General features: G+C 41.8%; 1 protein-coding gene across 3 annotated transcripts in view; it reads right to left on the bottom strand.

Annotated features, from left to right (window-relative positions):
• The window catches only part of PCDH9 (protocadherin 9), a 1631603-nt gene extending 1620637 nt beyond the window's left edge, over positions 1-10966 (bottom strand). For all 3 annotated transcript variants that reach the window (XM_075265428.1, XM_075265429.1, XM_075265430.1), the window contains exons 1-2: positions 10138-10966; positions 6375-9543 (exon numbers count right to left, since the gene is read on the bottom strand). In XM_075265428.1, coding sequence (XP_075121529.1) covers positions 6375-9410 — 3036 coding nt within the window. In that variant the 5' untranslated portion in view covers positions 9411-9543; positions 10138-10966. The remainder of the gene's footprint in view (positions 1-6374; positions 9544-10137) is intronic.
• Positions 10967-12905: the final 1939 nt, after the last annotated feature.

The following is a 12905-nucleotide window of genomic DNA, read 5'->3' as shown; positions in this document are numbered from 1 at the left end:
AATGCACCCTTAGGCTGCTGCGGACACACAGCAGGAAAAAATAACACAAAACACAGAACCAGAAAAGTGAATGAGATTGCTTGTAAACTCATCCACAAATTGTTGGAAAAGAAAGCGGCAAAAAAAAAAAAAAAAAAAATTGAAAAAGTTTTTTTTCAAAAAATGCTTCCAGTTTTGAAAAATGCAGCATGTTTATTTTAGCAGTAGAATCGTGAACGATTTCCCGATATATTTAATAGGGGATGAAAAAGTGCAGAGAAAAGCGGAACAAAAATTCACATATGATGTAAGTAAATGATGACACCCTTTATCTACATAGTATGACTACATCTGACCACACATGTGGCACACAAGCATTCTTAGTTATACTTTTGACAATTATGTTAATATGAGAGATGTGATGGATCTATTGAGACGTAGCAAATTCAATTTACATCCAATCTGAATTGATGCCACAATAATCTATTGCATCAAGATTAGTTTCTGCAGAGAACCAAAAAACACCTGATTGATAGGGTTGCTTGGTGTGTATACAGTCCCCTTCTGTATACAACTGTACAATGGACAGCTGGCTCACCAGAGTATTAAAAGAATGGCTCAGTGGTCTCAAAGGGAGTAAGGCAATGCCTTGTTACTCCTACAATATCACTGCAGAACAAATGAAGACTAGCTAAGGGTAAGTTCACACGGCTATTTTGGTCAGGATTCAGGCCATATCCGCCTCAAAATCCTGACCAAAAGAGCCGGACAGTTCTTTTTTCCAGGAGCTGTTTGTTCTGGCTCCTGGAAAAAAAGAAGCGAGATGCTCATTTTTTCAGGCGGAGTTGCCTCGCGACATCCACCTGAAGACACTCCCTTCCAACTAGGCCCAATCATTTGGGCTTAATCCGGAGAAGAGTGTGCGACGCATCCAGTTGCAGCTACCCATATTTTGGTCTGGAATTTGAGGCGGCCTCTGGCTCAGGTTCTGGACCAAAAAACCCCCATGTGAACTTAACCTAACTGATTCATACTTACAGAACAGCTCATTTTTAAACGGACCTGGGGCTAACTTATCATAGTGTATCATTAAAATAGATAAGGAGTAGCCGCAGCCACCAAGCTGTTTAAACGCTGATCCCTTGAACTACAATATATGAGGTCTAGGAACACACCACTAGGACTCTCACCAATATCTAGAATGGGAGATCTGAGCTGCCTTTTTTGGAGAAATGTAAATGGATTAGTGATCACCTATACATCCTGTACTTGGCCATCTCCATCATTCCTATAGCCGTTCAATGTATTGGTAGTGTGCATGACCAGCAGTCCATTCAAAGTCCTCCAGAGGCATAGGATCCCCGTTCTAATGATCTTTGGGAATAAATGTGGTTGGTCCTTTCGTGATCAGAATCAGCGATCATCCTGTGAACAGATGATAAATGTTCTATGTGGGATAAGGTCAATGCACGAAAAGTGAGAACAGTTTTTCATCAGGTTTGCTATCCTTTGTCATGAAATTCAGTGAGAAAGATTCGGAACACTATGGATTATGATGGATTCATTTTTCATCTCATGACCTTCTCTTGTGTTCTCAAATGGTTTGAAAAGAAAATGATAGCTGATATTTTCCACTAAAGTGACAAAACTGAGTAAATCCTGGATGAATCTGTGTGTGCGGATGCCTGTGCTGTGGACTTCTTTGGCAGACTACAGGACGCCATCAATAGCAGTCTGCTAACAGACGGCACATACATGGAATTTATAATCCCAACATCCCTTCTTGGTGTTACTAAATTGCTCTCATTGCTCATAGTTGTGATAAAAGGATTAGATTAGGGAATTAGAATTTTAAGGGACATTCCCATGTTAGACACTTATAGATATAGCCACAGGCCGTGTTCCCTGTAAACTATGTGGTCTGGAAAGGTTATCATTTATACAACTACCAGTAAGATGAATAAAAGCTCCACCTGCTGCAGAGATTAGAATTTTTAACTCTTTCAATTGCAGCACATACAGCTTAGAGGCAACAGTGTCTGCACAATATATCATATATTTCTGACACATGGATCCTACCTCTCAAACTCACACAGGAGTTGGTCCATTGACTCATATACTACCAGCTGAGGTTGATGCTGGAGAAGGGGCATGTATATGGCTCTCTCCTTACAGGTCTATGGGAAGAAACTAAGCATATTTGTGCTGCAGTTTCTATAATAACCATAGAAGTGAATGGATACTCCTTTACTATTCACTCCCCTCCTGGATGCATTAGCCAGACGCTGCCTTTGCATGTTGGATGGGAGCCTGTGGAGCACAGTGTGATCCCTAGAGGAGGCAACCGCATTTACCAGACATTTATGGCATAGCTTGGGGATATGCCATAAATGTCAGATGAGAATATCCCTTTACGCTGATGCCACATATTGCAGTAAAGCTAATATTTTGTTGCAGATTTTGCTGCGTTTTTTTGAGCCAAAGCCAGGAATGGATTAAGCAAAACTGAGAAGTTTGAGTGCTTGCTTTAGATTTCTCATTCCTTTTCATGCCAATCTTGGTTTTGGCTAAAAAAAAAAAAATAAGCTTTTCCACATTTCCTAATGTATTCATGCTCTTCTACTAAAATCCTAGGTTAGCTGAAAACAGCGCATTTCTCCTTTATCCTATTGTGACATGTAAACATTGTCCAGGCTGACATTAGCCATAACAGATATGTAAATGAGCTTATAGTGACCTTCCATTTACCTTCACAGAATGTTCTTTAAAATGAACTAAAATGGCAACATTTTTATAAATAATGAGCGAGATTACTTTGCATGCAAAAATAAATTATGATCTGAAACACTTTCATCATTCAATTTACAATGTGTCACCTATGTTTAAAACGGGATGGTGCCGAGCTGTTACCGATGACATTTTCCTACATTAACAAATAGAATTATAGTATTAAAAAGGCAATTTATTTTAGCTTTGTGAACTGTGAACTTGCTGGCACTTCAGACTATAAACAAATAACAATTACTGACAGTAACATATAACTTGCTATTTTTCAGATCAGCAGTAACTGTTAACCTTCTAAATACCAAGGGCCTGACATCCCAGAAGGGATTATGCTAATCCAGTTCAAGACATCTAGCTATACGACACACAGGCAATTTTTATTTTACATCTCTTGACATAGTCGAAACCCCCTCATTCACAACAACAGGAGCATGGGTGGGATAAATAAGTGCATCTTGCATTGCTTATACTCATATCTCTGTTATATAAAGCAAGTGGACAGACTTATAGGAACTAAACAGCGCTAACATTTCCTTTTTTCATATAAAATAATAAATTGTGCTCTAAATGTCTTCACTTAGGATTTGATTGGGAATATAGGGTTGTTTTTATTTTGTTACTGTAGAAATCCACATGTACAGTATCTGAATTATATATGTGGCAGAACTGATATTGTCATGTCTCCTATGGGTGCTGTAATACACAGCGTGCTAGAAACTGACAGGCATCATAATAGGATGCAATTTTGTGTTACATGACAAACTCTGCTTTGTTGCACCTCTACAGTATTGAGCAAGTCATATATATATATATATATATATATATATATACACACACATACATAGTGTGTATATATATATATATATATATATATATATATATACACACACACATAATGTGTGTGTGTATATATATATATATATATATATATATATATATATATATATATATATATATTTAGATAGATACTGAAACCTCTTCAAAAGACCACCTAATTTAGATCACCCTCTTATCCAGACAACATAATCTTCACCCATATATTCTACCTACTGGACATGTCCTTTGAAAAGTCCCTCTCCATAGAAGATCACTTTTCAATGCAGTTTTAGGTAAAGAGGTTTCACTATATGTAGATAACACACTATGCTAACATAGAAAACACAGTATGTATACACAGCACCAGTCACAACTAGTGATGTCTCACTCTATAACCACCCAGACTAACAGGTAAAACATAGTTAGTGTTATATTCCATAAATATTGTACTATATAAATGGGTCATTGTTTTATACCCTTAACATCTGCTGTTTATGCCCAAGACTATTCACCGGGGGCAAGAAAATGAATTCCCCAATGGCTGACAAATGACTTAGGGACTGGCAAGAAACAGCTTACTGTAAAGCCTCTAGCTACAATGAAGCGGCTGTCAATAAAGCATGCCTGATATGCTAAACTAGGAAAATAGATGCTTTGGAAATGAATGACTTGTACACTACCACCAGATCTCTTTTTACCTTGTATACATGAGGGATGAAAAGATGCCAAATGTATCCTAAAGTAGCTTAAAGAACTTCAGCTTCTCTATTTTATCGTGCAGCAGACAGAAAGTGTCATCAATATTTCAGGCTATTCTTGTTGTGCCAGGTGAGTACCTGGGCCTACGCATAAGTGCCCAGCTGAGATAGTATAAATTATGGAGCGAAAATATGTTTGGAAGTTATTTGTGTGTACGCTGGCAGCAGTATTGTGGTTCTGTTTGCCACTGGAAGAATATTACTTTAATGGATAATCAAACTGTAAGTCAGTCTTTAGGATTCCAACCAACATAATCATATATATATATATATATATATATATATATATATATATATATATATATGAGCAAGACTGCATGTGACAGCTGTGAACCACACTGTGCTATTCGCTTTCGACTCTACCAACTACTGCATGTCAAACATTCACAATTGTTAAGGCCTAATGCCAGAAGTTCCATTACTTATTGGGGATATGAAATGAAGATTAGGAAGTTGGTGCAGTACACCCTATCCATTCTGGATCTGCTTTACAAACTCAAGGACTGGTCGCTCCAGTGCAACTGTCATTAAATAAAAGGTTTCTTTGGCTGTAGAGTCAGTCTGATCTATTCCTCCCCCCATCTCTAATATACTGCAGGCTTGGCACCAAGCCAGCACAAACCACATAGAGCCTTACTGCCATCTACAGGCCGTTCCGTCAGTCTAATTTAGAGGCAACAGACAAGTCTCAATGAAATAAATTAGACAGCTCTGCATTTAAATCTTTATTAGTAGGGAATTATTGGACTGAAAGCTAATGCTGGATTTTGTAAAATATGAGTTTCCCTGCTCACTAATCCCTCTTTAGATGGCAAATTTCACAGCTAAAATGAGCTTTGACAGATTGCTTTTCCTTTACTTAGATGAAGAAATATTTACAATGGATTGATTTTGTTCTGCATAATTTTGCTCTAATTATTTGAATAAATCCATTTCCTCAAAGTAGAAGTTTGCTTTATAAGAACAGGCGTAATACAGCAAATACTCAGTGATACCAGAACCTACACACTTCTAGGACAGTTGAAGAAAACTTTTCGCTATGACCTATTGGAAACATGGGGGCAATTCATATCTATGACCCTGTGAACTCATACATTCAAGAGAAGCTCTTGTAGTGCTCGACACAATGACTCTACAATCTAAAGACATAACAGAGTCTATGAGAAGGATTTCTACGGACATCGAAAAAAATAACGTTAATTATGGACAAACGATAGAATTCTGTAATTTGGATAGATATTTGTAGGCCATAAAATTGCTTATGAAAACTACTGTGCAGCTAGTGAAACTAGCAAAGGCACAAGACGTATAAATGCACACAGAACGTTACTTAGCCGCAAGCATGTGTTCACTATCATGCTATCAGCTTAGTTAACATATATATATAGATATATTAAAAAAAAAAAAAAAAAAAAAAAACAACTCTAGAGATGTGAATTGCACCCAGTCATGCATCTTCTCACAATTCAGTTTGTAAAATACAACAATAGATCAACAGATTTTCTAGCAAGAGTAAAAAAAAAGTTAACCCCTTTTTTTTTCTTTTTTTTTTGAGATCATGTCCATGAAATAAAAAATAAAAATAAATTTAAAACCAGTCCTCTGAAGGCTGCACAGTGGAACGTAGGTGACAGAATTCTGAAGTTAGCAAGTCCGGGGATTTTTTTTTTTATTACTTTTTTTTTTTTATTATTATTATTATTACTGTTTGTGTAAATGTTACAGTGGGATTGTGAGATTTAACATGCACATATATGGTACAGTACAATCAAGAATATACATAATTATATATGCATACACATATATATGCATATATATATTCCGGATCTCTGAGTCCTTAAAAAGTCTGTCAAGGCTCAGTCAAAATAAAATTAAAAAAAAAAAAAAAAAAAAAAAAGGTAAAGGGGTTGATTTTTTTTCCCTCTAGGTAACATGAGCAAGCCAAAGAAGACCGTATGAAGACATACTGGCACTTTAATACTGGTTGATTGGGCACTTGTATGCAGTACTTATAGACCAGTAAAAGTGCTCGTTTACCTGTCTGGTGTGTAAGGGACCTTTTGTCTTGAAGCCTCCCTGGGAGCTGCACTCTGAGGCACTGAAGTGATCTGAACTAGTGGAAGAGCGTTTGGAGAGGGTGTCACAACCCCCAACAAAGGTGTTGTCCAAAGGGAGTTCCTGAATCACATGATGCTTTTTCACCGACACCGGAGTATCTGCTTTAAGATGAAAAGCAGACTGCGGAGAGGCAGATTTGTAATGCTTAGCTAGGTCAGGGCTGTTAGGCTTGAAGGTGGTTGGAGGAGCTGTACCCCAATCAAAGCGTCCCATCCCTTGTTCCTCCAGCTCGGCTGGAAGACTAATTGTCCCGTTGATAGGTTCATGAACAGTATCATCAGGTTTAGACTCCTCAATCGTTACAAAGTTCAGCAGAGAACTTTTAGGAGATTTTCTTTTCTTCCTTTTCTTTTTCTTATTCTGCTTGCTTTCTTGGTTTGGTGACATCCACTCTGCCCCTTGTTTGCTCCTCTGGGCAGCTTTAAACCTTGACGCATGCCGGCATCGAACAAGTACCGTCACAAAGATGACTACAATCACCACCATGGCACCTGCCACTATGGCAATCATAATTGTCAGGTAATCCTCGTTTTGGTAGGTTTGACTGCTATCGCCAATATTTCTGTACAAAGGAGTTTCCATAGTCCTGCGGATCAAATCGTAAATGTAGGAAGCATTCCCAGCTGTCTCATTGACGTACAAAAACACAAGAACCAGAGTGTGCAAAGGCTTGGGATATCCTAAGTCACTGATATTGACCACTAGTCGGTGCAGGCCTTTATCTGTCGTAGAAGGCTTCTCTTCAAGGGTAATGTTGCCTGTCACTGGATCTATTCGAAAGAGACCTTTGTTGTTCCCACTAACAATAGTGTATTTTAATTCAGCATTCATTCCAGTGTCAATATCAACAGCGAAGACCTCTGCAACCACTGAGCCTGGAATGGCTGAAAGAGGCACCAGCTTAAATGATGTATTGGATGGAGGGTAGATAACTACAGGGCTATTATCATTAGCATCCATTATATTGATTGTTACTTTGGCCGTGGAGGAACGTGGAGTCTGTCCTCCATCAACAGCTTTGACATCAAATGTGTAAGAACTTTGCTGCTCTCTGTCAAAGGACACATTAGATTTAATCAAACCAGAATATGGATCCAGGACAAAGTTTTCATTGTCATTGAGTATTGAGAGTGTGACAGCTTTGTTCTCTCCAGCATCTGAATCTGTGGCTGTTATCACCCCCACTGTGCTGTACTTTGGTAGGTTCTCCGATACAAAGAATTGAAAGTGGTTGTGTGTAAACTTGGGGCTGTTGTCATTTTCATCTAGTACGGTCACAATGACAGCTGCTTGGCTCTGCAGTGGGGGAGTGCCATTGTCCCTGGCTGTGACAGTGAAAATGAAACGTTCCTGTTCCTCTCTATCAAAAACTCTGGAGGCTGTCAAAACTCCTGTCTTCCGGTCCAGATCGAAGAAAGAAGCATTAGGGCCAAGCTGATAAACAATGTCTGCGTTCTTCCCACTGTCTTCATCTGTGGCACTGATAGTAGTTAAGTATAGACCTCTGCGGTTGTTTTCAGACACTGATAGCTCAATTACAGGCTGGGTAAAAATTGGAGGATTGTCATTCTCATCTTCTAACTCCACTCTCACCAAGGCTGTCTGGTTGAGGCTTGGTTTGCCAGTGTCAGCCGCAACTATTTTAAAACTGAATTCTTTGGTGCCCTCATAGTCCAAGAGAGAAGAGGTCTCTAGCAGGTACTGGTTATCATAGACGGCTTTTAAATGAAAAGGGACTTCTCTTTCAATAAAGCAGATGACCTTGCTGTTTACGTCGGTGTCTTTGTCTGACACGGTTATTAGAGCTATCTTTGTGTTGGTCGGGTCTTTCTCAGATAAATACACTGTGCCATTGATAGGGCTTATAATATACCTGAGATCGATATTAGGTGGGTTGTCATTCACATCAGTCACGTTAATGGTAACTGTTGCCCTTGCAGGTGTAGAGCTGCCATCTGTAGCTAGGACGGTTAACTTGTGAACTGCAGTGTCTTCCCTGTCTAATGGTCTCTGAACTGTAATGACTCCAGTAGTATTGTTTAAAGCAAATAGTCTTTTGGTAGCAGATGTCACTTGGGCACCGTAAATATATTTGATTTCAGCATTACTACCTATATCTGCATCTGTTGCATGCAACTGCACTACCGAGGTCCCTATGGGAGAATTTTCAGGGATATGAACCTCTACTTGACTTTCTTTAAATACCGGTTTGTTGTCATTCACATCACTTACTGTCACTTGAAGGATAGCAGTGCTGGATTTTTGAGGGTTTCCGCCATCCTCAACTTTAATTTTCATGACATAGGTATCTTTCTGCTCTCTGTCCAGGACTTGCTGCACTATGAGTTGTGGCCACTTCTCCCCCTCTGGTGTCTCAACTATATCCAGTCCAAAGACACTTTGTCCATTTAAAAGTCCATAGTGTTGCACTCCATTGAAACCTGTGTCGGGGTCCACTGCTGATGGAATTGGGAATCGGCTGTTTATCAGAGTATTCTCGGGGATAGAGATATTGATCACAGTTGAAGGGAACATAGGTGCATTATCATTGGTATCTGTCACAATTATTTTGATCTTGATAAGCCGGAAAAAGTCATTGGGGAGAATGACCACTTCAAGCTCAAAGAAACATTCATTTTCATCAGCAAGAGATGATCCGGCACAGATTTTTTCTCTGTCTATCCTGGTTGATGTTGTGAAGATCTCTCCAGTGCTACTGGACACTTTGACCAAAGGAGAGTCACCTGCTTTAGAAACCAGCCTGTAGACAAGGCTGTTGCTGGTCCCAGTGGCAGCATTGATGTGCGAGATATTCAGGTCCTTTGGTATATTTCCAATTGGTACATTTTCAGGCAGTTCCTCTCTTATGGTGTAAATAAGTTCTTGGGCAATTGCAGAATCCAGCCTTAAGCAGGCAATAAGAGCAGCCAACAGGTAAAAATCCCTTAGGTCCATGATAATGTGCTTCCTTTGTTTTCTTGGATTTTAGGATTTAAGGGTTGTCACTGAGGAATGGTGCCGATTTGCAAGAGGAGGCGTGCATGGACTGCAAGATGCCTTACATCTCATTTCTAATTGGAGCCAGCAGCTGTCAACACAATCACACAAACAATCACATTTGTGGCATTCAAGGAAATATAAGTACATATAGGCATAGTCAGGCTAAGCATTACATTAGTACTCATGCAGAAAGTGCCTAACTAGTCACATCTGCAAAATAAAAGGTGCCTAATGCATCACACTGGCGCTGGCTGTGGGTGCACACTGAATGCAATCCACTACTTTAACTCATTAAGCGAAATCTGTTATTGCCACACATTTGTTTTTCTAATCCTCCTTCTGTCTGATGTACCATTCACATCATGCATCTCTCTGTATAACTGTTGCCAATAAAATCCTAAGTCCTTACCAGTATTCCTTGTAACTGCACTGTCAGCTGCCAAATACAATTTGTGCTTCATTGCCTCTACTCTGGAGTCATTTCCCTTATCAGAGCCTATTCCTTATGTCTTTGCTCCTATAGTGCTATGATATAGAAAGCTGGAGAGGCTCAGAGGAGGCTGCTGCAGCAAGCACTGAGCAATCCCTGATAGCTACAAGACAATACCTGGGCTCTATCTCATGTCTGCATTTTTTACTGCAAATCCCTGCACTTGCTACTAGCAAAGGGTTTGTAACTTACAAGCCAAAGGTTGGGAGTCCAGCTGCAAGTCCAGGCTATCCACAGATGAGCAGTGTGTGAGTATCATCAGGACATCTCTGCTGCTTGTGATGAAAAGACGCAGTCTAGTGCTAGGCTTGTGAGACTTTCAGCTAATACACACCAATACTGTTGCTTAATAATGCAAGGAAAGTACAAGGACTGTGCTGAGATGCTCTGCTAGCAGCAGATTACATGGGAGCAAGCATCTGCATGAGGCAGTCCAGGGGCTGATGCCTGTGATTAGTTCCAGCAGGATGATACAGGCAGGTAGATGCAGGCAGCAGCAGCAGGGCTCTAGAAGTGCCTTCTCACACCAAGAGCCACCAAATGGCAGGAGGCAACCATGCCCAACTTCACCTCTCCTGCCTGAGCTAGGAATCCATCCAGCAGTCACTGGCAAGAATGCAATCACGAGCAGTTTGTGGATCAGAAAGCAGAAAATGTGTGCTTGCCCCTAGATGGTGATTGAGCAACTCCAAGCAAATCCTCTCCGCCGGCTCCAGCAGTGATCATGTGTTCCATCAGAGTACAATGTGAACAGGGTTCTATATCCAGTGAGATGAATGAAGCCACTTATATGTTCCATTAGCAGCGGGGGAGATTTCCATCGGTCACGACAGCGCTGATGTAGAGGAGCGGACAGGCGGCTGGAGAAGTTGCCAGGTGTCAGAGTTGCGCTGAGGCGTCGGGCGCTGCTGGAGATACTTGCTACTAATTCCCATCCGAATCGCTGAGGAGACGCTGAGCTAGCTGCTCGTTCCCCTGCTCTGTCCTCTCATACACGGCACTCGATCCCTCCCTCTCTCCCTTTCCCTCTGAGCTGGATTTCTTGATATAACTCTCAATAAACCCAATGGGAGGGTGTGATCTCTGCGTAGCCACGCCCACCGCACGCTCATTGGCTGTCCGGGAGTATGTGGCTGGGAGATGCTAAAGAGCTGTGATGATGTCACGAGCAGGTGACCAGTCACGTGTTAGGGAAGAGACAGTGGTCCAGGCTCAGCTGCTGGAGCTTCATGCAGTCCTCAGGAGCAGGTAACGAATGAAACACGTACAGCCTGCTGCCTGCACTGGGCAATGTGCACATATCATACACATACAGCCTGCTGCCTGCACTGGATAATGTGCACATATCATACACATACAGCCTGCTCTGCACTGGGCACTGGGCAATGTGCACATATCATACACATACAGCCTGCTCTGCACTGGGCAATGTGCACATATCATACACATACAGCCTGCTCTGCACTGGGCAATGTGCACATATCATACACATACAGCCTGCTCTGCACTGGGCAATGTGCACATATCATACACATACAGCCTGCTGCCTGCACTGGATAATGTGCACATATCATACACATACAGCCTGCTGCCTGCACTGGATAATGTGCACATATCATACACATACAGCCTGCTCTGCACTGGGCACTGGGCAATGTGCACATATCATACACATACAGCCTGCTCTGCACTGGGCAATGTGCACATATCATACACATACAGCCTGCTGCCTGCACTGGGCAATGTGCACATATCATACACATACAGCCTGCTCTGCACTGGGCACTGGGCAATGTGCACATATCATACACATACAGCCTGCTCTGCACTGGGCAATGTTCACATATCATACACATACAGCCTGCTGCCTGCACTGGGCAATGTGCACATATCATACACGTACAGCCTGCTGCCTGCACTGGGCAATGCTCACATATCATACACATACAGCCTGCTGCCTGCACTGGGCAATGTGCACATATCATACGTACAGCCTGCTCTGCACTGGGCAATGTGCACATATACACGCACAGCCTGCTGCCTGCACTGGGCAATATGCACATATCATACAGGTACAGCCTGCTGCCTGCACTGGGCAATGTGCACATATCATACACCTGCTGCCTGCACTGGACGCTGCTCACATATCATACACGTGCTGCCTGCACTGGACAATGTGCACATATCGTACACCTGCTGCCTGCACTGGGCAATGTGCACATATCATACACGTACAGCCTGCTCTGCACTGGGCAATGTGGACATATCATACACGTACAGCCTACTCTGCACTGGGCAATGTGCACATGCCATACACATACAGCCTGCTCTGCACTAGGCAATGTGCACATATCATACATGTACAGTCTGCTCTGCACTGGATAATGTGCACATATCATACACGTACAGCCTGCTGCCTGCACTGGGCAATGTGCACATATCATACACGTACAGCCTGCTCTGCCCTGGATAATGTGCACATATCATACACATACAGCCTGCTGCCTGCACTGGATAATGTGCACATATCATACACATACAGCCTGCTGTCTGCACTGGATAATGTGCACATATCATACACGTACAGCCTGCTCTGCACTGGCCAATGTGCACATATCATACACGTACAGCCTGCTGCCTGCACTGGGCAATGTGCACATATCATACAGATACAGCCTGCTGCCTGCACTGGGCAATTTGCACATATCATACACATACAGGCTGCTGACTGCACTGGGCAATGTGCACATATCATACACGTACAGCCTGCTGCCTACACTGGGCAATGCTCACATATCATACAGGTACAGCCTGCTGCCTGCACTGGGCAATGTGCACATATCATACAGGTACAGTCTGCTGCCTGCACTGGGCAATTTGCACATATCATACACCTGCTGCCTGCTCTGGACAATGCTCACATATCATACACCTGCTGCCTGCACTGCACTGGACGCTGC

The sequence above is a fragment of the Leptodactylus fuscus genome, chromosome 2, assembly GCF_031893055.1.
Source record: "Leptodactylus fuscus isolate aLepFus1 chromosome 2, aLepFus1.hap2, whole genome shotgun sequence".
NCBI lineage: Eukaryota > Metazoa > Chordata > Amphibia > Anura > Leptodactylidae > Leptodactylus > Leptodactylus fuscus.
This window is presented reverse-complemented; position numbering and strand designations above follow the sequence as displayed.